Source organism: Barbus barbus (genome assembly GCF_936440315.1).
Source record: "Barbus barbus genome assembly, chromosome: 40".
In the NCBI taxonomy this organism is placed as follows: Eukaryota; Metazoa; Chordata; class Actinopteri; order Cypriniformes; family Cyprinidae; genus Barbus; species Barbus barbus.
This window is the reverse complement of record NC_136718.1, coordinates 19,022,616-19,046,428: the sequence shown is the minus strand read 5'-3', so window position 1 is coordinate 19,046,428 and position 23,813 is coordinate 19,022,616. Positions and strand designations below refer to the sequence as shown.

Here is a 23,813-nt window from a genome sequence, read left to right as displayed (position 1 = left end):
GAAATATTTTTCAACCCAGATCTAAACCATCTTCATAAGTGGTTTGAAATCTGATTTCGGAAACACGTCTCGGTACACAAAAGAGACAGTAAAGACATTTAGAATGTTACAGAAGGTTGCTATTTCAAAGAAATGCTGTTCTTTTAAACATTCTATTCATCAAAGAATCCAAACTGCATCAGTTTTCACAAAAATATTAAGAAGCACAGCTGTTTTTAAAACTGATCATAAGATGAAATAGTTCTTGAGCAGCAAATATTAGAATGTTTTCGGAAGGATCCTGTCACAATGAAGTCTGGAGTATTCAGTTCAGCTTTGCCATCACAGGAATAAATTATATTTTATAATAAAAAAAAAAAAAAAAAGTTATTGTAAATTATATTCATATTTGACAGTGTTGCCATTTCTACTGTTTTATCAAATAAATGCAGCATTCATGATCATAAGAGACTTTTTTCAAAAACCATCCCTAAACATTTGAATGTAGTTAATAGCTTTTTTTTCCCCTTTCTGCTGTTTTTGTGAAAGAAAACAGTCAGCTCTAATAATCTGATGAAAAAATTAGTCTGATTTCTCAGAACAATACCTTATGTGTTATGTTTTTTACATGCTAGAAAAGTCCTTTAGTGCTTGTTTACTAGATTTGAGACCTGTGCTGTTGAGGAGGGCCTTAAATGTTCTGTTTAAACACTCATTATTTACAATTGTTGTACCGCTTGTTGAGGCACAGACCAGACCTTCAACAATGCCACAGTCTTGTTGCTGTCATCAGGGTCCCTAGAAACAGAAAACCAATTACTGTTAGTGCTGCCAAAAACTCAACACAATGTGTACGTGTATGTTTTTTCTAGATTTTTGTTGGTTAGGGGAATAAGGTATATCTTTACACTCTGTATCTCTGTGTGTGCATCTTTATGTGTGTGCATTTATTCTTGATTGATTCTCATGTGTATATATATATATATATACTCTCAGGTGCAGGTCGGTGGTCTGCATGTGTCCCCCGGCTCAGTAAACATTCTCTCTGATAGCCTCCTGACTCTTCCTGCCATTGTCAGCATCGCTGCCGGCGGTGGCCTCCTTCTCATCATCGTCATCCTTGTGCTTATTGCCTACAAGCGTAAATCCCGCGAGAACGACCTCACACTCAAACGACTCCAGATGCAAATGGACAACCTGGAATCCAGAGTCGCGCTGGAGTGCAAAGAAGGTGAGAAAGACACGGCCATCACCCTTTCACTATGTTGCGTTATTGATTATTTGTGTTCATTTGAGAAAAAATAATCTCATGTTTCATTACAACCACACAACATGACTGTGTGTGCCAAATTCATAATGCATTCAACATATACATACTCTTAGTTAGAGAAAATTATGTTTGAGGATTGCAAAACATCACAGGATGGATTTGAAGTGTCAAATGTTTTAAATATTAGAACATATACTGTTAGTTGTGTTTGTTCTGTTACAGTATCTATTTTTCCCTTACTCACAAAAAATGCAACAGTTCTTATGTCATACAACAGTTCTTATTCATCAGATTGCACCAATTAAATCTTTAGTCATAGAGCAATGCAACATACATCAGCCAATTTTGAGGGTTTCAGGTGGCTGACAGATAAAAGTGTTTCTTACAATGCAGAAGAGAGAGCGTCCCTGACCTACGGTTAGCGGGTCTGAGAGGATGAGGTTTGTGTTGACTGATTCTGGAGCCGCAAGGAATTTAAGATGCAGAAGTATTAAAGGGGCAGATCGAGTCCCGAACCCCATGAACGCCTGCGAGAGAGTGAGTTTAAGATGAGAGAAAAGGCACAGAGAGAGACGCCGGGCCGAGATGAAGAGGAGGACAGGTGAGGGGAGATGATAGAGTGAAGGCAGAAGGAACGTTCCAGAAAAGAGAAATAAGGAAACGTGAGGAGAGAGAAAAAGAGAGATAGATAACTCCCTCAGGGAAGAGTGCTGCCCCAGGCTCTGTCAGAATGGACCCAATTAAAGACATCCCACCTCCAGTCTCCAGCAGCAGGGGAAAGCACTTCAGCAGTCTGCAATTTACTCTGTGTGTGTGTTTGTGTGAGTGAGAAACCATAAATAGAGAGAAGCTGAGAGGTTATTTTGGTTTGCTCTCTTCGTCTACCTCCAAAACCCTTCAGGAACTTCATAAAAACCTCAAACTGGACAAAACAAAGTCTTCAGAGATGCTGATTAGCAGTTCAGCAGTTCAGGTTTTGTTGTGTTTGGACCTTTAATGTGACTACAACTTTAAAAAAAACACATGTTATATATTTAAAGTAAAAGTTTCTGTAATTTAAAATAAGAAATCACATATTTTTCATTACAGTTCAAAACATTTTCATGTCTTAAAGGGGTAGTTCACCCAAAAATGAAAATTCTTGGGTGTCTTTGTTCTGCTGAACACAAAGGAAGATATTCTGAAGAATGTGGGAAACAGAGCAGTTCTGGGACACCATTGACTTCTATGGAAGTCAATGGTGCCCCAAAACAGCCTGGTTACAAACTTTCTTTAAAATATCTTCCTTTGTGTTCGGCAGAACAAAGAAATTCATACAGGTTTGGAACTACTTGAGGGTGAGTAAATGATGACAGGATTTTCAGTTTTGGGTGAACTATCCCTTTAATTCTTGTTACTATAATACTTGATCTTTGAGGGTAAAATATTATTGATATTATATGATATGATAATATTAAGGTAATTATATTAATTGTGATTTTCATATAATTGTTATTTCAATGAATTTAAATATTTCATATTTAATGTGCTTATACTTGTTCTTTCTTGAAAATGTCATCATAAATTAAAACATGTATTAGTATAACAATAAATACTACCATGACACACTTTCCATTTACAGATTTAGAATTTGATAAGAATGTGCTTTATTTTTTCTAAGCCAAATAAAATGATCATTTATCATTTAAAATAATTTTTGTTCTTGATTTTGTGGCAAAACATGACGTTTCTCATTTTTTCTCTACCCGTTTTTGTTTTCAGCTTTTGCAGAACTGCAGACAGATATTAATGAGTTGACGAGTGATCTGGACCGAGCCGGAATTCCCTATCTGGATTACCGCACATATGCCATGAGAGTGTTATTCCCCGGCATTGAGGACCATCCTGTGCTCAGAGAGCTGGAGGTGGGCTGTTGAGAGGATTTATTTCATGAACACTTTTCTCTAACAAGTTGTCCTAACAACAAATGTCTGTGCCATGTGACAGAATCACATGCAGTCATACTGGATATTTAATATACAATTATATGGAATGGGTTTTTAAACCAATGAGCCGACCCAGCACAATGCCAATAAAAAGAAAGCAAATGACTATAAAAAATATCAAACCTGGTTAGATTTTCGTGTTGCATGTGCTCTTGTTTTGTATTTAAATTATGCATTATTGATATTTGTTCATTGACAGTCGCAGTTGGCTCATAAAAAATGTTTGTATTTAACAGCAAAGATGTTGTTGTGTGTTCCAGGTCTCTGGTAATGGGCAGCTGTGCGTTGAAAAAGCTCTGAAGCTGTTTGCCCAGCTGATAAACAACAAGGTGTTTTTGTTGACGTTCATCCGTACACTGGAAATGCAGCGCTCCTTCTCCATGCGTGACCGCGGCAATGTGGCGTCGCTAATAATGACGGCTCTCCAGGGTCGACTGGAATACGCCACGGATGTGCTCAAACACCTGCTTTCCGACCTCATCGACAAAAACCTGGAGAGCAAGAACCATCCCAAACTACTGCTCAGGAGGTTTGCTATTCACTTCATGTTTCTGCTTTCATTTAGTTTCTCCATTTCCTTTGAATGAATACGTCACTAACTGAACTCAAAGTTTTGTTGTGTTATCTTAGCCGGGCATAATGGCTATATTGATTCATGATCCATAACTCTGCAGTCCCTCAGTACGGCCCCAATGTCAGTGTCACTTATCATTTGTGCGCTAGGTACTAATAAAACATTCATGAGCAGCTCAAATCCACTTGTTTTTTCCTCTCTCTCGCTCTCGGCTGTCCTTTATGCTTTCCCTCCAAATTTGTATAGGTTTTTCAAAGTCTTTCCAAAGCAACTTCTCACATTTCACTGCTGGTTATACTCTGTATAATTGTGTATGTGACGAATAAAAATCTTGAATCTTGAGAAGATTTAGACTAATAATGATTAAACAAAGAGTTGCCCAAGGGCTAAGCGCAGTCCACGGCCACTTTCATTACAGCTCCGCTTGATGGAGGCTGAGTGTATTTTAGCTTTAGCTGGAGGTGATTTGTTCCCACCAACCATGGCGCTATATCAGCTATACATCACACTTTGAATATTCAAAGCAGACAGGCCAAACAAACACCACAGCCGTTCCTCGTTTGCTCTCTCTCGATCTTATTGAATGATTTTTGGTATTTTGTTACGTGACTCAGCTCATTAGCAGTCACAGTAAATAGATGCAGGGGAAATGTGGATTACGCCGTTATTTAACGTGACAGACGCTGCGTCTCTCTCATTATCTGCTGTCATTAGGAACACAAAACACTAATCCCCCTGTGCTGGCAGGCTGGGCCGTGGGGATCAGGGGCCCGTGGTTTTAGATGACACTTTTTCCTTTTTTTTTCTACGGGAATTTAGGAGATTATCCATTCGACATGCTCCTTTTGGTCTTGTTCGCAGATCCGTGTCTTTACTTTTCCAGGAAGCATCTGGAGAACAAGCCTGTATTAGAAACCCAAATAATGTTTTTATTTTATCGCTTAGTATATTTATCGCTTCCTTTTTCAGTATCGCATTTGGCCACATGGTTTCCTGTTGGTGTTACGGTTAAACGAACACCGCCGTTTCTGCAACTACTGCTGGCCTCCACTCCCTCCACATCGATTGGGCTCCATCTCACTAATTTTCTTCTCTGTTCCTTTAATAAAAGGCATTACTCTGTCTCTCTCACTCTCATTTTCTCTCTGTCTCAAGCATTTTGATGTCAATTGATCCGTGTGAACAAACCCTGCCCTTCTTGTGACCTCTTTCTGTATCTGCTCCTCATCTTAACATTTCTCGGATAATGGAATACATCTGGAGCTTGTCCCACATCAGTGAGCAATGCATTCATTGGTGTTTCTGGATCAAGCAGGTCTTATTTCCTGTTGTACAGATGAATTAAGTGACGAATTATGGCACAAATTGATTCTTAAAAGCCATATTTAGCCATTCAGGGTGAGATGTTACATCCAAAACACCATGACTGGTTATCTTTGACCCTTACCCATAATTCTGTCCTCTTAATGTGTCATTGTGGGTTTGTTGTATTGATGACAGCATTCATTTAACATGGCTGACAAAGATGTCTTTGAAATATTTACCAGTGTCTTCTGTTGCAATGGACAAATGTTTATCATCATGTACATCATCATAATTTTGAAGATTGTAAATTAATATATTCTTGTTCTGAAGTAGAAAAGCAACATTTAGGGTTTTAATTGAATTTTTTTTTACCAAATACCATGCTACCCACATGAAAACCAAGGCTCAATATACAACACAAACCACTTGGCCACATCTCCAACTCCCTTTTGCAGTTTTAATAACGTGAAGATCCACAAGTATTGCAGCTTAAAATCATCGTCACTATTTGAGCTGACAATCGTTACCAAGTTCGCTACTTTGATAGTGTGCGATCCTTCTACATATTCTTGAAGTAGGAACAAAGGACGTTCATGTGTGTTAAGAAAAATAATGAATGTCAAAGATGCCTGTAGGGCAGTTGCTTGCAAATGAGACATCCTTTAAGAATCAGACAATATCAACAGAGAGACTAATTTATTTTCATAAAGTGACCCACTTGCATTTAATGATAACCGACTGTGAAAAATAACAAGGGCCTGTCTGGTCTCTGTGGTCATCAGAGTGACTGTACGTTTCATTTCAAATAGCCTAAAGCTTAGTTGGCGTTAATATTTGCTTGTCTGTTTTTTAATCTTTTCTTGATTATGGAATATATAGAGACACTAGACTCAGACTTGTTCTGGGCTTCTGGTTCCATGTGGATCAGCAGGGAAATGTTATTTTTTTCAGTGAAGACTGATTCATCACTTCAGTGGGAAAGCCACAATGAATCAAATCGCAGTCGCGCAGTGTATAAAAAGGTTTCGGTGGGTTTTTGCCAGTCTTTATTGACAGAAACATAAATGGGAGAAAGAAAAGGGATGGGAGATTTTGTGGCTGGTTGCATTCAAACCTGCATCGCCTGCAACCCAGCCACAGCTCTACATGTATAGTGTATGGTTTTTGTTTGTGTTTTGTCGTGGTTTGGTTTGGTTTGGTGCGTCTGATTCCGCAGTTCTACCTCATTTTTTTTGTCTGAAGTTGTTATTTTCTTGGCCGGGTAATATTTGTGCTGGGTTATTATAGTATATTTTTTGTCTCTTTCTCAAGCTTTTTTGTCATCCACATTAGCACCACGATTCAATTTGTCAGCGCTAGCCCACTAGGCCACAACAACAAATTATTTCTTCATGGAACTTTTGGGTTTTCTTGTTTGTCTTTCACTCCCTTATGTTAATATCTGTGGAGGACTGTGGCTAAAAATGGAACGGCTCCATGGCCTCAGGCTCTCTCTTGCTGCTGTTTGTGTGTGTGTACATGTTTTCACCTAATGAGATTTGCAGGCGCACAGAGCCTTGGAATGGACTATTAGTGAGACACATTGTGTTATGTGTCGCTCCTTCAGTGAAGCATTCCTTTACCCGCCTTAAGACACACACACATATACAACTCATAGGTACGCTAACAGCTAATAAAACCCTCATGTTCATTAATGAAACTCTGTTAAAAAATAAAGCAAGCGAAAAGACAGAAAAGTGCTGAAGGAGGAAGGAAAAGCATACTCTTTCTGAGCGGACGGAGGCAGAATTACACAAAAGCCTGGTGTGATGAAGTTTTAGAGGATGCAAAAACTCATTTAGGTGCTCAAATAGCCTAGTTACTATTAACTTTCTGTTCATTCATTCTCTCACTGGGGGATGAACAGGCAATGTGTTTGAGCTTCCTGGTGAAAGAAAATAGTGATTCAGTGGCGAAAGAGTTTTTTAAAGCATCAAATCAGCAATGAAGAGATTTTGGAGATTGATTTCTGTGGGTCTGAATTATATTTTGAAGCCAGATATTGACCCAGAGCCTCTGCAATATGAAATGTGTTGGTGCGCCAGGAGTGTGCCCAATTCTCGAGAGCATTTGAAAATTCCCGACCAATTTCACTTCATTTTCATTTTATTTGTTAGAACTCAATTTCCGGCCATTTGTGAAACTAGTTTATGAGAAGCACTGAACCGGATGCTTCTAATAAACTAGATTCACAAGGATACTGCATTTTAAAAGGAAGTAAATTTAGTTCAGTAACTGTTAATTCAGTCCCTGTTTGTAGGGGTTTTTTGTCTGTCATCGTCCATCATTGATGCTGATTGACTGAGACAGGAAAGAGACAGGAAACACTCTTGCAAGACCTGATGCAACCAGCATCAAACGCTCTGTCATTGTAGTGTATGTGTGTGTCAGAGCTCATAACTCACTCAGACTCACGCACACACACACACACTCACTGAATGAGTGTCACATATGAATGCACGCATCAGTGCACAAATACACACAGGTTCCTCTCGCTCCTGCATCCAAAGTCCCTCAGCTCACAGGCCCAGAAGAAAACAGGTAGGATACAAAGGAAAGTTGACAGACTTAAAAGAGAATATATAAACATGACAATGTTTTGTATAGCCCGCCACACACGCTGCTGAATAAAACACACAAACACACACTGTCCTTTAGAAGAACCACTGAATGACTGACGGTCTCGTCACAAACATGACGACTTTCCTTCGTTTCACTCCATCTTGCATCACTCCTTCTATTTGCACTCCTCTCGCCTCTCTCATTTCATCTCTGTGTGAGACTGCCATTGATTTATTCAGTAAAATGCACCATTATTAAATAAGCATAATTTGACGGCCTCGTTATTAGCATTTATCATCCGCTAATGCATTAACCAAGATGGGTGAATACCTCAAAAAAACAAATGCAGTATAATGCAAATCACATCATCTTTATGTTAATTGACTCTTAACTCCTGAATATACAAACCCTGAAACCCCTTAATGCGCTAATAACTTGTTTTTTAAAGCAGTCCATCCACTCAGTGGCCATCATAACTGTTTTCTAGTATAGCTTCTGTCTATCTCCAAATCTGTGTGTTATGCCAATGAAATATGCTGAAATGGATATCATAATTATAAAGGCCATGTCTTTACCAACCAGTTGTTCTCCTCAGCAACTACTTAAATCAGCTTGGACTAACCTGTTCTAGGCAAGTAATATAGGGGGCAGTATGCGTTCTTGAATTTTATCTGCACTGTTTTTAAGTTGTTGATTAGTTTATGTACATATGTTTTAGATTTTACTGTCCTGTGCAGCATAACTTAGTTTTTTTTATGGTTTTGTGTCTTAAATCAGTTTGCAATAAATCTATGTTTGATATAAGAACATATCTTTAAACTAGGTTTAGTTCATTTTTCAGCAGATATATATCAGTTCCCATAAGAAAGACAAATCAATAAAGTAATATATCCCAGTTATTTCTTCAAAAATGATTTCTGAAGGATCACGTGTGACACTGAAGACTGGAGTAATGGCTGCTGAAAACTCAGCTTTGCCGTCATAGGAATAAATTACATTTAAAATATATTAGAATAGAAACTAGTTATTTTAAATTGTAATTTTTTTCCACTATAACTTTCCAGTTTTTTGGATTAAATAAATGCAGCTTGGTGAGCATGAGAGATCATCTCACCTTGGTCATATGAATATGCAGCGATTACGGTTTATCACCATCCAGACCTGACCTCTATAAATGCACCTCATCTTGTCTCGTCAATCAACGCTCACTCTCACGTGTGATACTGAAGTGTGACCCCCTCAAACACAATACGCACATGTGGACACGCTCAGACACACACAAACACTCTCCTCACTCGGTGTTTGCGGGCTGTCTCAGCGGTGTAATCATAGTTATTTCCACATGCATTAAGAGAGTCATTTTCTCTCACCGCTGTTGAGTAAATTGCCGGTGTGCTACCTCACCGTCCCCACGGCGGCTGAGCAGAGTGTGCGAGCGCATAACGTCGCAGACATCGCCACGACAATTACGCAGCTGATATTACATCGTCCTGTGATGCTTATGTGTATTTGTAATGTCCATAAGTGAACATAATACTCACTGCAACAAACAGAGCTAGTGGGGAAAAAAAAGTATTTTCCGGGGTGAAAGGAGAAATGTTTTGCAGGGAAAGAGAGGTATTGGTATTCCACAGGCACGCTCAGCCGTCAGAACGAGGGAATAACCCTTTCATGTATTTTTCATGCTCGTTAACCACTCCCGTCGGGGTGCTGTTTGTTCTCTCTTCCTCTGTCTGCCGTATCTTTCCCTCTCTCTCTTCGGTTTTCTACCTGCTCTGACTTCAACGAACCCTCGGCTCTTTCCTTTTCTCTCTTCCCAAATTATTGACCACGACTCTAGAGATCACCGTTTGAGTCGTGTGTTTGTCATTTGTGGGTTTGTGTCTGTGTATCTGTCTCATCCCTCAAAGCAAAGAAAGAAAGAAAGAGACAGGGGTGGTCAAAAGAAAAAAAATGAAAAAAATGGACAAACAGTGTCTGGAGTGACTGACAGGGAAGGCAACTAATGTTTTTCACACTTTGTTTTCCCCTCCATCAAAACCCAGCCAGTATTATACAACCAAAAAAAAAAGGAAATACACAGGTATTCTTGGCAATAAGTGACGTCACTTGCTGATATTTGTGTGTTTCAGGACAGAGTCTGTTGCTGAGAAGATGCTAACCAACTGGTTTGCTTTCCTGCTTCATAAGTTCTTGAAGGTAATTTGCTTCTTTGGCTTCCTGTAACAGTACTAGTCCCATCTAGAAAGACTTTTGATGCTCAGCATGAAGTCTGGTTCACTCTGCAGCTTATTCTGCCTCAGAGCCGCCCAATTAGACAGGAAGTGCCAGTCATGTCATGATCAACTACAGTTTGTATGTTTGTAGGAGCTCATTCAAATAATTGGAGTCTCTGCAAACAGTCTTAAGAGAAATTTCAAAGAGATTAATCTGTTTAGACTTTATGGTCGGACTTTAGAGTTTTAGTATTCGCTTGTGCTCAAGGATATTATGTTTACTTGCTACTGCTAAGTGTCTAGAACTAAAATATATTTTTATATCTTGCCATGAATGGAGTGAATCCAGTCAGTGTGTAGTTAAGCAGAAACATATGTTAGTAACCTGGGAATGTTTATATAAATGTGTATTTGTGACAGCTTTTGGCCTTTTTATGTTTGTCAAAAATTGTCAAAGTAAGCATGAATGTGCAGTATATAATACATACTGCATACTAACTGTGCACATTATGCAATAAACATTTAATATGATAGTCTGTTATGTGCTGTACATTGTTACCACATGATCTTGATAGATTAGCCACATGACTTCACTGTTTGTATTTAATATAAAATTTTGAATGAAAATCCTGTTACACTGCAAATGTCTTTACGATTCAATTCAATGCATCCTTACTGAATAAAAGTATTAATTTCTATCAAAAAATGAATGGTAGTGTCCATACTATATACTGCAGAAATATTAGTATGCTAGTGTGATATTTCAAACAGTATTAGACCAGTCAGCGTATAAGAAGTGATGATTATAATGTGTGTTGGTGTTTGTGTCTACAGGAGTGTGCAGGTGAGCCTCTCTTCATGCTGTACTGTGCTATAAAACAGCAGATGGAAAAAGGCCCAATAGACGCCATCACCGGAGAAGCCCGATACTCCCTCAGTGAGGACAAACTCATTCGGCAACAGATTGACTACAAGACACTGGTCAGCATCACATACCCTCAAAGCCACACTAATAAACATAGTATCTAATAAACTCTCATGAATGTCAGTACTGTTAGTGTGTGTGTGTGTGTTTGAAAGCAGACAGTCTGGCCGAGGGAGGGTAGTGTTCATTAGTCTCTCATACCCTGCTAAGGCTGAGATTGGGGTCCTGCAGAGGGTGTGAAATTAGATTTCTCGGGCCAGGAAATGGCCTTTTCCAGAGCCACGCTCCGCACCTACGGCTTCACTGACCACAGCTCAACATCTCATCATCCTTATTCTCTTTTTTTCCCTCCAGATCTTAAACTGTGTCAATCCAGAGAACGAGAACAGCCCAGAGATCCCGGTCAAGGTTCTGAACTGCGACACCATCACACAGGTCAAAGAAAAGATTCTGGATGCCGTGTATAAGAACATGCCGTATTCACAGAGACCCAAAGCTGTGGACATGGACCTGGGTGAGTTTAACGTGTGCACACGAGTGTGATATTGCTTTCAAAATTTAAGTTAAAAATGTGTAACTAACATTTTAGCCACAATATTGTTAATTTGTCCATTATTTTCACCAAAAAAGCTGCAGCAGAATTAATCAGTTTGAATGAATCCGTGTTTTTGAACAGATTCTTCCAGAGAATCTGTTCTGAAGTTGTTTTGTTGCTGAATTTGTTTTGAAGGAATCAGTTGACTATATGATTCAGTTACTCACTCATAAAGAGTCACCTTATCATTCCTGAATGAATCAGTGAAACTTGAATGATTGAGTTACTCACTCATAGGAAAATTGTTGAATTTCTAAATGATTGAACAGTGATTTAGAATGAATTGAGTGTTTTTATTTAGAGTATTAAAAACAACCACGTTTTGTTCAGTTTCTTAAAAGAATCAGATGGATGAATGATTTATTTGCTCACTCAGAAAAGTCATTTGTTTAATCTCTGAATGAATCTGTGGTTTTTGAACAAAATACTTTGAATGAATGATTCAATGACACTAATAACAAAAAAGTCACCACCTACTGCCGAGACAATGTAACCTGCAGAAAGAGTCACAGAAAAGCTTTTTTATTGATACATTTCGATATATAATGACCTCACATTTTTTAAAGAAATGTAAACTTATGCCTGTAATGCATAAACAGTGATAGAGATTTCTTTTGCACACATACAAGCTGGTGTGTGTGAGTGTGTGACCCAGGTAAAAGCTGACAGACGGCGCTGACAGACTGACTACACATTTCATTTCTGGCACACAAAGCCCATCTCACACACACACGCCACACAAAAGCCCCCTGTCAGCGGTGCAAATCATCCTTCCAGCACCTTGGCCAGTGCAATCTCCTCCATGATGATGTTCTGTCTCTGTAGCTGCAGAACTGGCATTGCTTTTCTGTGTGTCTGTGTGTGTGTGTTGGGGGTAGGTTTCTGCAGGCATCATCTGTGCATTTGGCAACCACGTAAACTAATAAACCCCATTCAACAGAGGAGAAAATCAATGATCACTCTCACTCCGAGTCTGTCTATATCCTATCAGCTCTCTCTTTAGCATTTAATTATACCCTACCACGCATACACACACACATTTCTAACCCATGTGCAAAGAAACATTCAGAGCTTTGGATCAAATCAATCTGCTTTGAGCTGGGGGAGGTTCACTGTGTCTGTTTTAATGGCAAATGTTTGATTTTTCAGAGTGGCGTCAGGGACGAATGGCCCGAGTGGTCCTGCAGGATGAAGATATCACCACTAAGATTGAAAATGATTGGAAGAGGCTCAACACTCTCATGCACTATCAGGTACAATAGAGGACAGACACGCTCATACATAATCTCATGGTGCCCTCTTCTGTCTAAGTAAGCGGGTAGACATTAAAGCGGACATATCATGGATTTTCTTTGCTCTATTGATAGAAAAAAAGAATCCGATGTACTGTGTAGACATACATTCTCAATGGAAAGCTCTCTCCCCAATGCAAAAAAAATCATGTTCTTAATCAGTATGTTTCCTAGTGAACATAGTAATATCATTAAAGCTTAAAATGGGATGAAAAAATTATGCTACAAAACTGTAGAATATAGCATCTTATAAACTTTGTCTGCAATCATTAAAAAAAAAATACAACAAGGACAACACGCTACAAAAAGAGATCCTTTGTATATCCATTTAACTCCTCAGACATGAAACAATTAGGTAAAAAAAAAAATTAAAAAAAAATCCTATCTCTCACAGTGCTGCAAAATGTCTTGCTGTGAGTGTTTGGCTCCAGGGAGACAGACAGCAGATCTCACTACACAGGACAATATAATAGAGGACAATTATTGAGCCTGGCCACTGAAAATTTTGTTGCTGGAAAAGTGCTAGTGTGTGTGTGTGAGAGAGAGAGAGAGAGAGAGAATTTGTCCTTTACCTTCAGTGGATTAATTACAGCCTTTACCTTGTCTTTACTTCAGACACCACAGAGACAGCACACGTCAGAGCAGCTACCTGATAACAGCACTTATTGAGAGAGAGAGAGAGAGAGAGAGAGAGAGTATGTGCACATTTTGCCTTTTTGTGTCCAGAGGAGATGCCACAGGACATGCGCACACATTCTCATAATTATTCCTGAAAGAGCTCATCATATGTACTGGCATAATGTGTGATCTGAGGAAGAGACAGACGTGAAAAGAGATCATATAGAAGAAAGGAAACATCATTTTCATGTCATAGTGTTGAGAACTACCTTTGTAAAAAATGACCATGATAAACATTTTCCCACAAAATACCATATTTGTGATAACTGTATATTAGCCATCAAAAAACAAAACTTTTCCCATTCAAGAACTTCCTTTATTATTAGTAACTTCATCTTTCTTATTATTCTTATAGAAAAATATATTATATTATTATATAATATATATGTATAATATATTATATTTTATATAAAAATAGATAAATATACATTGTGTATATTCCAAAATGTGTTAAATTATATTAAACTTGTATTATATAATTATATTTCCATATATAAATTATTATATTACTTTTATCATTTTCTGTATTTATCAATTCATTCTGGTCCTCAAATCTGATTAGCTGATAAGAGTGTGATATTCTAGTGATAACCGTTTCTGTTTATATCATTCCGCTTGCGGTATTTCTCACAGTGCTGTCATGGCAGACAAGCAAATCCACTATAATTTTAAAAATAATACTGTTTTTGTGTAATGGAATGTAGTTTTAAGAGTTGTTTTTTTTGCCAAAATCTCATTCCGTTATATTTTATGTAACATTAACACTGTATATCAGAACGCTGCCTTTGTACTTTTGACTGAAGGCCTAGCAACTTTTATGATGGCTATTGCTGTTTTCCTCTGCATACTATGTCATTTGGTGCAGAAGTGTGTGACACATTCAAAGTAAATCACAAAGTATCTTGTTTAGGGAGCTGTATACTCACTATTTGCTCTTGCTGTTTCCAGAGAGACTGGTGAAATAGAGAGTTTAGGGAAAGAAAACAGAAGGCAGGGAGCTGTAGAGAACACTGCATTAAAATACATGACTCCTGAGCCCTCCACACAAGCACCCTCACCTCTCCTGAAATACTACGGATATGCTAATCTCCGCTGTTCATCGAGTTCCTCAATAGAGTAAGGGCATATTTTAAGAGAGCAGACAGTATAATCAGCAGCTGTGTCTCTCTCTAACATTCCGTGCTGTGGCTTCATAAACCTGTGGTCACCATGTTCTTCGCTGATTGCTCATTTTGATTGCACAGGGCTGATTAGAGCACTAGTGTGTTAAAAAAAAAAAAAAAAAAAAGTTCATCAGACAATGCTAGCTTGAACATTTTTCTCTAGGCTCTGCTGCTTCTCCCACTCACTCGCTCTTTCTTCTTTCTCACTCATCCACTCTTACTTGAAATCAGTGAGCCTCTTGACCTTGCGTAGGCTGAGTGACATTACAGAGGACTGGCAGCATGTCCCTGAGGGGCCACTGTACTCCTCAAATTTCCAATTTAAATAGTTGGAGCAGCATGAGAGACACTGGCATTAACAATTCAAATAAACAGGCCCCTGTTAATGTGTGCGTAATTATCCCTCACAGGGAATGTTGCAGCGGTAGTTGTATTGTACAGTACTTTCAATAAGGTGCTTTACGTAGGAGTGTGCAAAACAATTTATTTCCGAACTTTAAGGTGGAGTTTAGTTGGTCTAACGAAACCTGACCAGCTGACAAGAACACCTTTCTAAAACCATCAAAACAGACAAGGTTAGATACACCAGTAGTCCTGTTTTGACTGATATAAGTTGTATTTACCAGGGTTTCTTAAGACCAACTAATCTTACATAGTTAAATAGTAAACAGAGAAAGAAACGCCACTGTTTGAAAGGGTCAGCAAGACTTGTTTTTCTTTTGTTTGTCTCTTAAGTTCACAAAGGCTGCATTTATTTGATCAAAGATACAGTAATATAGTGAAATATTACAATTTATAATGACTGCGTTTTATTCTAATATATTTTCAAATGTAATTTATTCTGTGATGCCAAAGCTAAAAAAAATTGCACCCATTACTCCAGTCTTCAGTGTCACATGATTTTTCAGAAATCATTCTATTATGATTTAGTGCTCAAAAATATTTATTATTATTTGAAACAAATCTTTTGTAACACTGATGAAGAAATATTTATTAATAATAAAAAAGTTGTGCTCCTTAATGTTTGTTTTTCAGGAATCTTTGATGAATACAATTGCATTTATTTGAAACAGAAATCTTCTCTAATATTATAAATGTCTTTACTGTCACTTTTAATCAATTTAATGTTTCTTCTTTGGTTGATAGAAGAACTCAGCTGAGTGAATAATTCACTGACTCACTCAAAGACAGTCACTGTTTTGTTTCTGAATGAATTTGTTTTGGATTTAAATTTATTTCTAATTAATTATTTTAAAAATCTAGATGACAGTCTTTCACAGTGCACTTTCACAGAAGCAGTCGTGTGTGTGTGTGTGTGTGTGTGTAGCACAAGCCCTTGATGCTCATAAGTGTAAGTAAGCTTTGTTGGCTCCAAAAGAAAATAGATAAACACCTCTGTTGTATATCATTGTGTAAGACGCTTGGCATAGATCACTGCCAGGGGTTAAGCTGTCTTTTCGAGTGCTGATAAAGCTCAAGGACTTACAGTCTGACATACAAGCCTGTTTGTCAAACGCTCATCACTTATACTAGACATACAATGCAGACGTATGTTATATATTTTAACGGTTAAGAGTTAAGTTCCCTTGGATTTCCCTTTTTAGGCATCTTACATTTTACATCTCAACACATTAACCATCTGTATTATGATGCTTTCATCCATTTCAGCTATTAAACGCCCATCATTCTGCTGTGTTTATCATGTGGCAAAGGCGTTTCACGCTCTTTGTGCTAGCGTGACCGAGCCTCCCGTATTTCAAAGAAGAGGCATAATGGCGGACACATCGCCTCATCCTTCCCCACCGCCTGGATGCGGCGTCTGAGTTAAAGGCGCGTTAGCTTGCGGATCGCCATCAGATAGAGCACAGGCAGGAGGATCAGAGATACATGGGGAAAAGGGGTCAGCTGTCTGCTTGATGCAAACGTTATCATGAGGAAAGCTCACCCCTTATCACTCTCACACCCATCGGTGGCCCGCCTGCCTGGCTGAAGATTATCCCTCAAGGGCGAATGCATCTCCCCTCCATCATTTAGGCTCTGTACGGCAGCCGCCTCCACCACATAGACCCGCTGTGAGAGAATAAGAGTAGATTGTACATGTGGCGGCACGGGAGGCTACTGTAGGTGTTGTGGAGCCAAAAATATAAGTTACAAACCCCATTACCCAAAATAATGTTCTCCAGTGACTAATATTGAATGCTTACCCGCCATACCAGTTCCACAACCCATGGAAAGAGAAAGTGAGCTATAAAAAAAGACGTTTGTGAGTGTCATCCCACTCGGCCACCTCTCTGAGGTGATTCTTCCACAGTTCTGGACTCTTTCAAGTGTCTCTCCGGTCAGGCTATTAGGCCGCTCTGAAGTGAGGGTCAGCCGAGGAGAACTAATAGGGTTGGGGCTTATGGGGGTGTACAGGGGCTAAAGTAACACCATCATCAGCCGTGAGAGTGTAGGGAGGTGAGTGAAGACTCCTAACTACCCTCAGCCTTCACAGGAACTCAGGAGGTGCTTATCGTCTCCAGTTTGGTGGACAGAGATTTTCTGAAATGAAATAGACTTGAAATGTGATGTTTTATGTTGACGGGATCTCAAGACTGTGGCACTTGACCTAGTTCGCTAGTATCTGAGAGACCTTTGCCTTGTAAATGAGGATGTTGGCCTATTTTCAGTAGCTTTTGTTAAATGAATAAAACTCAAAAGTTTTTAGTAATAATAAGAAATGTTTCTTGAGCGGCAAATCAGCATATTAGAATCATTTCTGAAGGATTCTGAAGAGTAATGGCTCCAATATTGAGAGTACTAATTAATGAATCTCTGAAACACATTTATTAGATTCTCTGTGTTACAGCTAACACCTCCAAACCAGATAGTATGAGAATCGGCCAGGATTTTGCCAGCTTACTTTCAGGAAGTTTCTTTCTTGTGCTGAATCGAGGTTGAGTCAGTTGTCTTTGTGAGGGAAGACCTCATTTCCTCTGCAGCCCTTGACAGTTCAGATTAATACAGAAGATCAGATGCAGCGCAAGCACTCACAGAGCAGACAGAGAAAAATGGGGAGTTTCACCCCAATGTATAAAAGTCCTGGACTCCATAACCTCATTTTTCCTCATCCCTTTCTGCTTTCTCATCTCTAAATGACTCAATCGTTACATTCGCTCGCCTGTCAAACTCTTCCTGTTGACCTGGCTTTGTGTTTGTATTTTTACCATTACCCTCCATTCTATGTGTTAGCTACTTTTTTCGATCTGTATACATGAATCCAGCTGGAGCTGTTGTTGATTATATAGTGGATTATTTATGCTATTTCATATTATTAAAAAGCTTATAGTGCAGGTAATTTTTTTTATATAACGGTTTCTTATTTTTAAAACTTATGTTCAGGTTATTCTTTTTATTATTAATTATTATTAAAAACAATGTTATTTAGAATTAGCATATTTTCTCTATGGTGAAAAGCACTTTTTTCCCCTCTGATTTAATAATCTAATTTATGGGATGAATTATCAGTAGTTGCTTAGCAACAGGGATATAAAAAATATGCAAGCTCAGTGCTGTTTGTCAGTTTGAGTTACCGCAAAATTGCATTCATGATGTCCAAACCTCGGTGTTACATATGTATTTAATTTCCTTTTTCCTTTCTCATCTTCTTGGGCCATTCATATTGCAGCTATATTTTGTACTATTTAAGCTCGGTACTCATCTCTCCTGAGTGTACAAGGCACAACAGGCAGTGAATGATGCCATTACATTTCAATTAGCCTCCCTTTCTCTCTTTTACTCCATCAGTCATCTTTGAGTGCTGTAGAGTGACATGCGTCCCAGTGAAGGAGATCTCATGTGCTGTTATATGTAAATATCGGTTTCTTGTCTAATCACAATCCTTCTTCTGTGCAAAACACAAGAGGCGAAACTCTGCTTTTACCTAAGAAAAGACTTTAATGCGCATTTGATCCAAGAACACAGCGTGAACACCCCTTATACATTTATAACTAGAATAGATCTTTTTGAAGCACTGTAACATCACTTTATTTCGGCACTGGGGAGAAACCGAACAATTTCATACCGTTTTTGAAAAGCAATAGATATGTACTGAGAATCTGTTCTGCAAAAATATATTTAATTCCGAAGTAATAACTCCTCAAAAGCAGAATAAAACAGCATTAGTTCTGCTCCACTATCTTAAACGTTTCTTGATAATAAGAGGCTGTGAAACCAAAAACTGTGAAATAAGGATTACAGGGAAAGGAAAGAAGCTTGACTTGAACTTTGTATTTCCTGTACAGGTATCAGACCGCTGTGTGGTTGCTTTGGTGCCCAAGCAGACGTCCTCTTACAACATTCCACCCACAACTAGCATCTCTCGAACTTCTATCAGTAGATATGGTGAGTATATTTGGTGGCATTATCTAGTTAGCTAATTAGAAGTTTTAAATTTGTTCATTGTTTTAAAATACAAAAAGGTCTTTGAGGTAAATACACAGATTTGCTGCAGTTTTGCTTTGCTGCCCATAGGATGCCCAAGGGAGCCTTCTGGGCACCAGAGAATGAGAGCAAAAGCAAGAGACCGTGTCAGGAAGGGTAAGAGGAAGAGCGAGAGATGTTAGCAGTTAGTGTGCAGCACAGTAATGCTGATTTCTCTGCTGAGTTTGGATGCCACCCGTAATGGACACATTAGCTCCTTCCCCATAGCGTTGCTTTGAGGGAGTGCCACAGGGCTCCCCATCTGGCCCGTTCTCATTTTCCATCACACTGAGCTGCAGGCCACTCTCTGATTGCTAATTATGCTCCACCGATGATACTTCACACGGGTGAAAAAACACGAATGACACGCAGCCAAATTCCAGGGCCAGCGATGAAATGGAGCCCCTTGTGCGTTGTCACCTAGCAACCCTGCCAAACAACACACAGAAACATCTCACCTGGCTTCAATTCACTATATCCACATGAAATGCGGCCCGTATCGGCATATTACACGATTCTGTTCATCAAAGCTTGAGGATGTGTCTCACGTATATGCGATATAATGAAAGAGTGTAATTATCGTCTCTTATCATTTGTAAACAATGACATTTAAAGTTCAGGGAACACTTCAAACGGCCAAAGACGCAACAAGCAACCTGAGAAATACTCTATCAAGCTATCTTTATTTCTCAGCCGTGCTCTCGTTAAACAAACCTCAATCTTTTTGTATCCTCCCCCTGAATTTGGTAGTTAAGAGTTTTTAGGGTCACGCTTGGCACTTTGATCTATTTTATTGCAAAAGGCTTGTATATTTTGGGAAACTCATCAAATAGGAATGAGATGGCACAACACAGCACTGTTTTTGGCTGTTTTTACAACCTGCTCGTGTGTGGTGCATAAAAAGCAGCTATCTCATCTGGCAGAGCCCTGGTGCCCATCAATCACGCCATGGCACAGCGGGCACAGCTGTGCACAGACACCCGCTGATTGATTCATATCAATTTAATGCTCAACACTTAGCAGCTCGGCTCAATTTGGCATGCCAGCACCCCCGGCCCAAAATAACACACTGTTCACACACCTCTGACTGGCTGAAGCGAGCAACGTTGAAAACACACGTTGAACTGTACACACCAGATTATTCTGGTATGTGATCAAGCGCTTATCCGATAATTGTTTTTTACTGCATATAAAAAACACCCTACTATATTTAAACATTTGTATATTTAAATATTTGATTGAAAGTATAAATAATCTACAATGTATTTACACATAATTGTATAAGCATCCAGTCCACAAGTGAGTCAAATTTTAATTCACTAACCGTTCTGAATTCTGTTTTGCTAGATTATGATTCTTTAATGGTATTTTAAAAATTGAGATAACGAGAACTTTTTATAAGACAAAACGTTAACAAAAATCAACATTTACCTCATCATTTCAATGCATCTAATAATTGTGACTTAGTATGACAACTTTGACTTTTTATCTCCTAATTAGTACTCATGTCATATGTTTGACTCTTTATCTGATAAGTATGACCTGATATCTCTTAATTTCAACATTTTGTTATAATTATGACTTTTTGATTTACCAAAGCATTATTTTTTATGTGCTGAAATACTTTACTATACTGGAATACAATACTTTTTGACCAAAGAACCAAATGGCAAGAAAAAGCAAAAAAAAAAAGGCAACGGAAAACATTTAAGCATCTTTCTCCATCTCATCACATTCAATTCAAACTGTAAATTTACAAAACATATTTGTCCTGACTTTGTACATTCGACAACGCAGGAAAAACACTACAAAAGTGGTGTTAAAGGCAAGTTAATACAATTTTCTGTAGTGTATACACACATATACCCTCTAGCAGTAATCCCTCAATGCCAATACTGTGACTACGGCCAAAAGGCCTGTAAGTCGGCAGTAGCTTAAGGTGGATTGAGACTGCAATCCACTTCTTCCTGTACCCCACTCTGCTAACACCACCATTTCTCTTGGGGTTCTGCCTTGTGATGCTGATCTGCTCAAAATTCCACTTCTGTCTTGAAATAGCCAGGGATACTTGCCTTGCTTTGCCGTTTTACATGCCCTTTGAAGCCAGGTGATGAGGACAGAAACTGAGAGAGACTTTGAAAGTATGTGAAAGAATATATCGCACTGTTGTGAGAAGCCAATCCAACCTTCCAAGAGAGCACTCAACCAGTGCGAAAAAAGCCACACATCTAAATGGAGAAGTGAGCAAGAGACTGATTACTTAACACGAAGATGGAGGGGGAAAGGAGATGAGATGGATGAGCGGAGACCTTAACTCATTAGAAATCTTTAGATGCATTGATTAGGTCCTGTGATGCAGACGTTTAAAGCATGTCTGCAGCACAATGAATCAGGACGAGCCAATTATGAAGCCTTTGAAGAAGAGGCCAGAGAGTGTCAACTTATCTCACTCGGTCTCGAACAATACAGAGACGAATCCTCTACAGAGAGAGAGAGAGAGAGAGGAGGAAAGATATAGAGGGTTAGACAGAGTAAATGAAATGTGAGAGGGCCACGCTCTTTCTGTTCATCCCAAAGAATGGCAGCATGGAAGAATGGAGGTGTAAGAAGATCATAATCCTCTTTCTTGATCTATCTCTCTCTCTCTCTCTCTCTCTCTCTCCCCACAGACTCGACATTCCGGTACACAGGCAGTCCGGACAGCCTGCGCTCCCGTGCTCCTATGATCACCCCGGACCTGGAGAGCGGAGTCAAAGTCTGGCACCTGGTGAAGAACCATGAGCACGGAGACCAAAAGGAGGGCGACCGCGGCAGCAAGATGGTGTCTGAGATCTACCTCACCCGCCTGCTAGCTACTAAGGTAACACCTCTGCTTTTAGCGGTTCATTTTAACTAAATTTCATTTTAAAATTTTGACTTGCCATTTGTTATGTATTTATATTTTAAAGTTTTCAACAAAATCAGTTTACAAATTATGCATGTGGTGCAGGGGCATTTCCTCTGAGATGATGCGGCCTCAAAATATTGGATGAGACAGAAATTCGTAGTACAAAATTAAAGCAATGCCAGTATTACAAAATATAACATTAAAAAGTGTATAAATCACAAATTTTACTACAGAAACATTGTCCAACAGTGACACCAGCAGGCAAAGTTATAAAGTTTTAACAGTTCCCCTAAAGTGTGCAGTGAGTTTGGTGGGGGGGGATTGAGAATGAATGGGGGAAAGTCTCGTGAGAGGAGGCAGTGTCTCCATTGTGATATGATTGGATATGAGTGGTTATGTCTGGTTGTGATTGGTTCACGCGATCAATCCCGCCTCTTGTGTTTGTGCATGTTCGCAAATCAGTCTGAATGAACAGTATAATAGCATTAATGGGAAGACTCATTTAAAAAACAAGTAAACAACTCAAACACTTAGATATAACCACTTTGCTGCATCAAAATAAGACTTAAAATGGCATGAAAACTAGACCTGTGAGAGTTTTATTGATCAGCTTGGTGAAATTTTAAATCTCTGCCTGTGACCAGTATTTCCCGAGCTTTGATGACTGATGATCCGAAAAATGTAAAAATGGTCAAAAGTTAACTATTAAAAAGAATAGCTTAACATAAGTTCACAAATTAAATATATTGTTTAAATTGTTACTGCCTTGAGTTATTGTTTTGAAATAAATGTAAAATGCTTAAAAACGCTAACATGAAATTTCATACTTGGCTTTATAAATAGAATATTGATTACTTTGTTGAGGTAAAAATATAAAATAGAATTTTTTATTGGTCTGATCATGTAAGTAATGTTTATTTAACCAAGAAAATGCAAGTGCAAAACAAATGAAGTTCTAGAAAAGTGTATAGTTTGGTTTCTTTGTATTTGTTCCTGATGTTACGCGTGTTTAACAGCCGGTCTTTCTTTTGTTAATTAGGGTACACTGCAGAAATTCGTGGATGACCTGTTCGAGACACTTTTCAGTACGGTGCACAGAGGCAGCGCGCTTCCGCTAGCTATTAAATACATGTTTGACTTCCTGGATGAACAAGCGGACAAGCACAGCATCCACGACACTGATGTCCGCCACACCTGGAAAAGCAACTGGTGAGAGGACACACTTATAATACAATACCCAACCTCAAGAACAAAAAAAAATGCCAGTTGTTTTTACCCGGCATCTGCAATTCAAACCAATGTAACTTTTCTCTTTCTGTGTTTGTGTCTGTCTATCTCCCTCAGCCTTCCTCTGCGTTTCTGGGTGAATGTGATCAAGAATCCCCAGTTTGTTTTTGACATCCATAAGAGCAGCATCACAGATGCGTGTCTGTCTGTGGTGGCTCAAACGTTCATGGACTCGTGTTCCACATCTGAACACCGATTGGGCAAAGACTCGCCCTCTAATAAGCTGCTTTATGCTAAAGATATCCCCAACTACAAGAACTGGGTAGAAAGGTAAAAATTTAATTGCAACAAACTATACCCCATAGTTCTCTTTTCCTTCATACAATGTTAATAATTCAGTAGTACAAACAAGCTCTCACACAATGTTGATTTTGAGTATTGATTGTCGCCCCCTGGTGGTCTCCACAGGTACTATGCTGACATCAGCAGGCTTCCAGCCATCTCCGATCAGGACATGAATGCGTATTTGGCGGAACAGGCGCGACTGCACTCCAATGAGTTTAACATGCTCAGTGCCCTCAACGAGATTTACTCCTACATTAGCAAGTACAGCGAAGAGGTGAGGCGAAATATCAAAACAAGCCGTGAACCCTAA

The 23,813-nt window shown here is 38.9% G+C and overlaps 1 protein-coding gene across 1 annotated transcript in view; it reads left to right on the top strand.

Annotated features, from left to right (window-relative positions):
- LOC306859678 (plexin-A2-like) overlaps positions 1-23,813 on the top strand; it is a 187,396-nt gene that overhangs the window by 154,138 nt on the left and 9,445 nt on the right. Inside the window, exons 20-31 of the mRNA XM_079400847.1 lie at positions 976-1,210; positions 3,011-3,153; positions 3,495-3,763; positions 9,847-9,913; positions 10,765-10,911; positions 11,210-11,369; positions 12,600-12,703; positions 18,867-18,966; positions 21,714-21,904; positions 22,971-23,140; positions 23,276-23,488; positions 23,627-23,777. Coding sequence (XP_079256973.1) covers positions 976-1,210; positions 3,011-3,153; positions 3,495-3,763; positions 9,847-9,913; positions 10,765-10,911; positions 11,210-11,369; positions 12,600-12,703; positions 18,867-18,966; positions 21,714-21,904; positions 22,971-23,140; positions 23,276-23,488; positions 23,627-23,777 — 1,950 coding nt within the window. The remainder of the gene's footprint in view (positions 1-975; positions 1,211-3,010; positions 3,154-3,494; positions 3,764-9,846; positions 9,914-10,764; positions 10,912-11,209; positions 11,370-12,599; positions 12,704-18,866; positions 18,967-21,713; positions 21,905-22,970; positions 23,141-23,275; positions 23,489-23,626; positions 23,778-23,813) is intronic.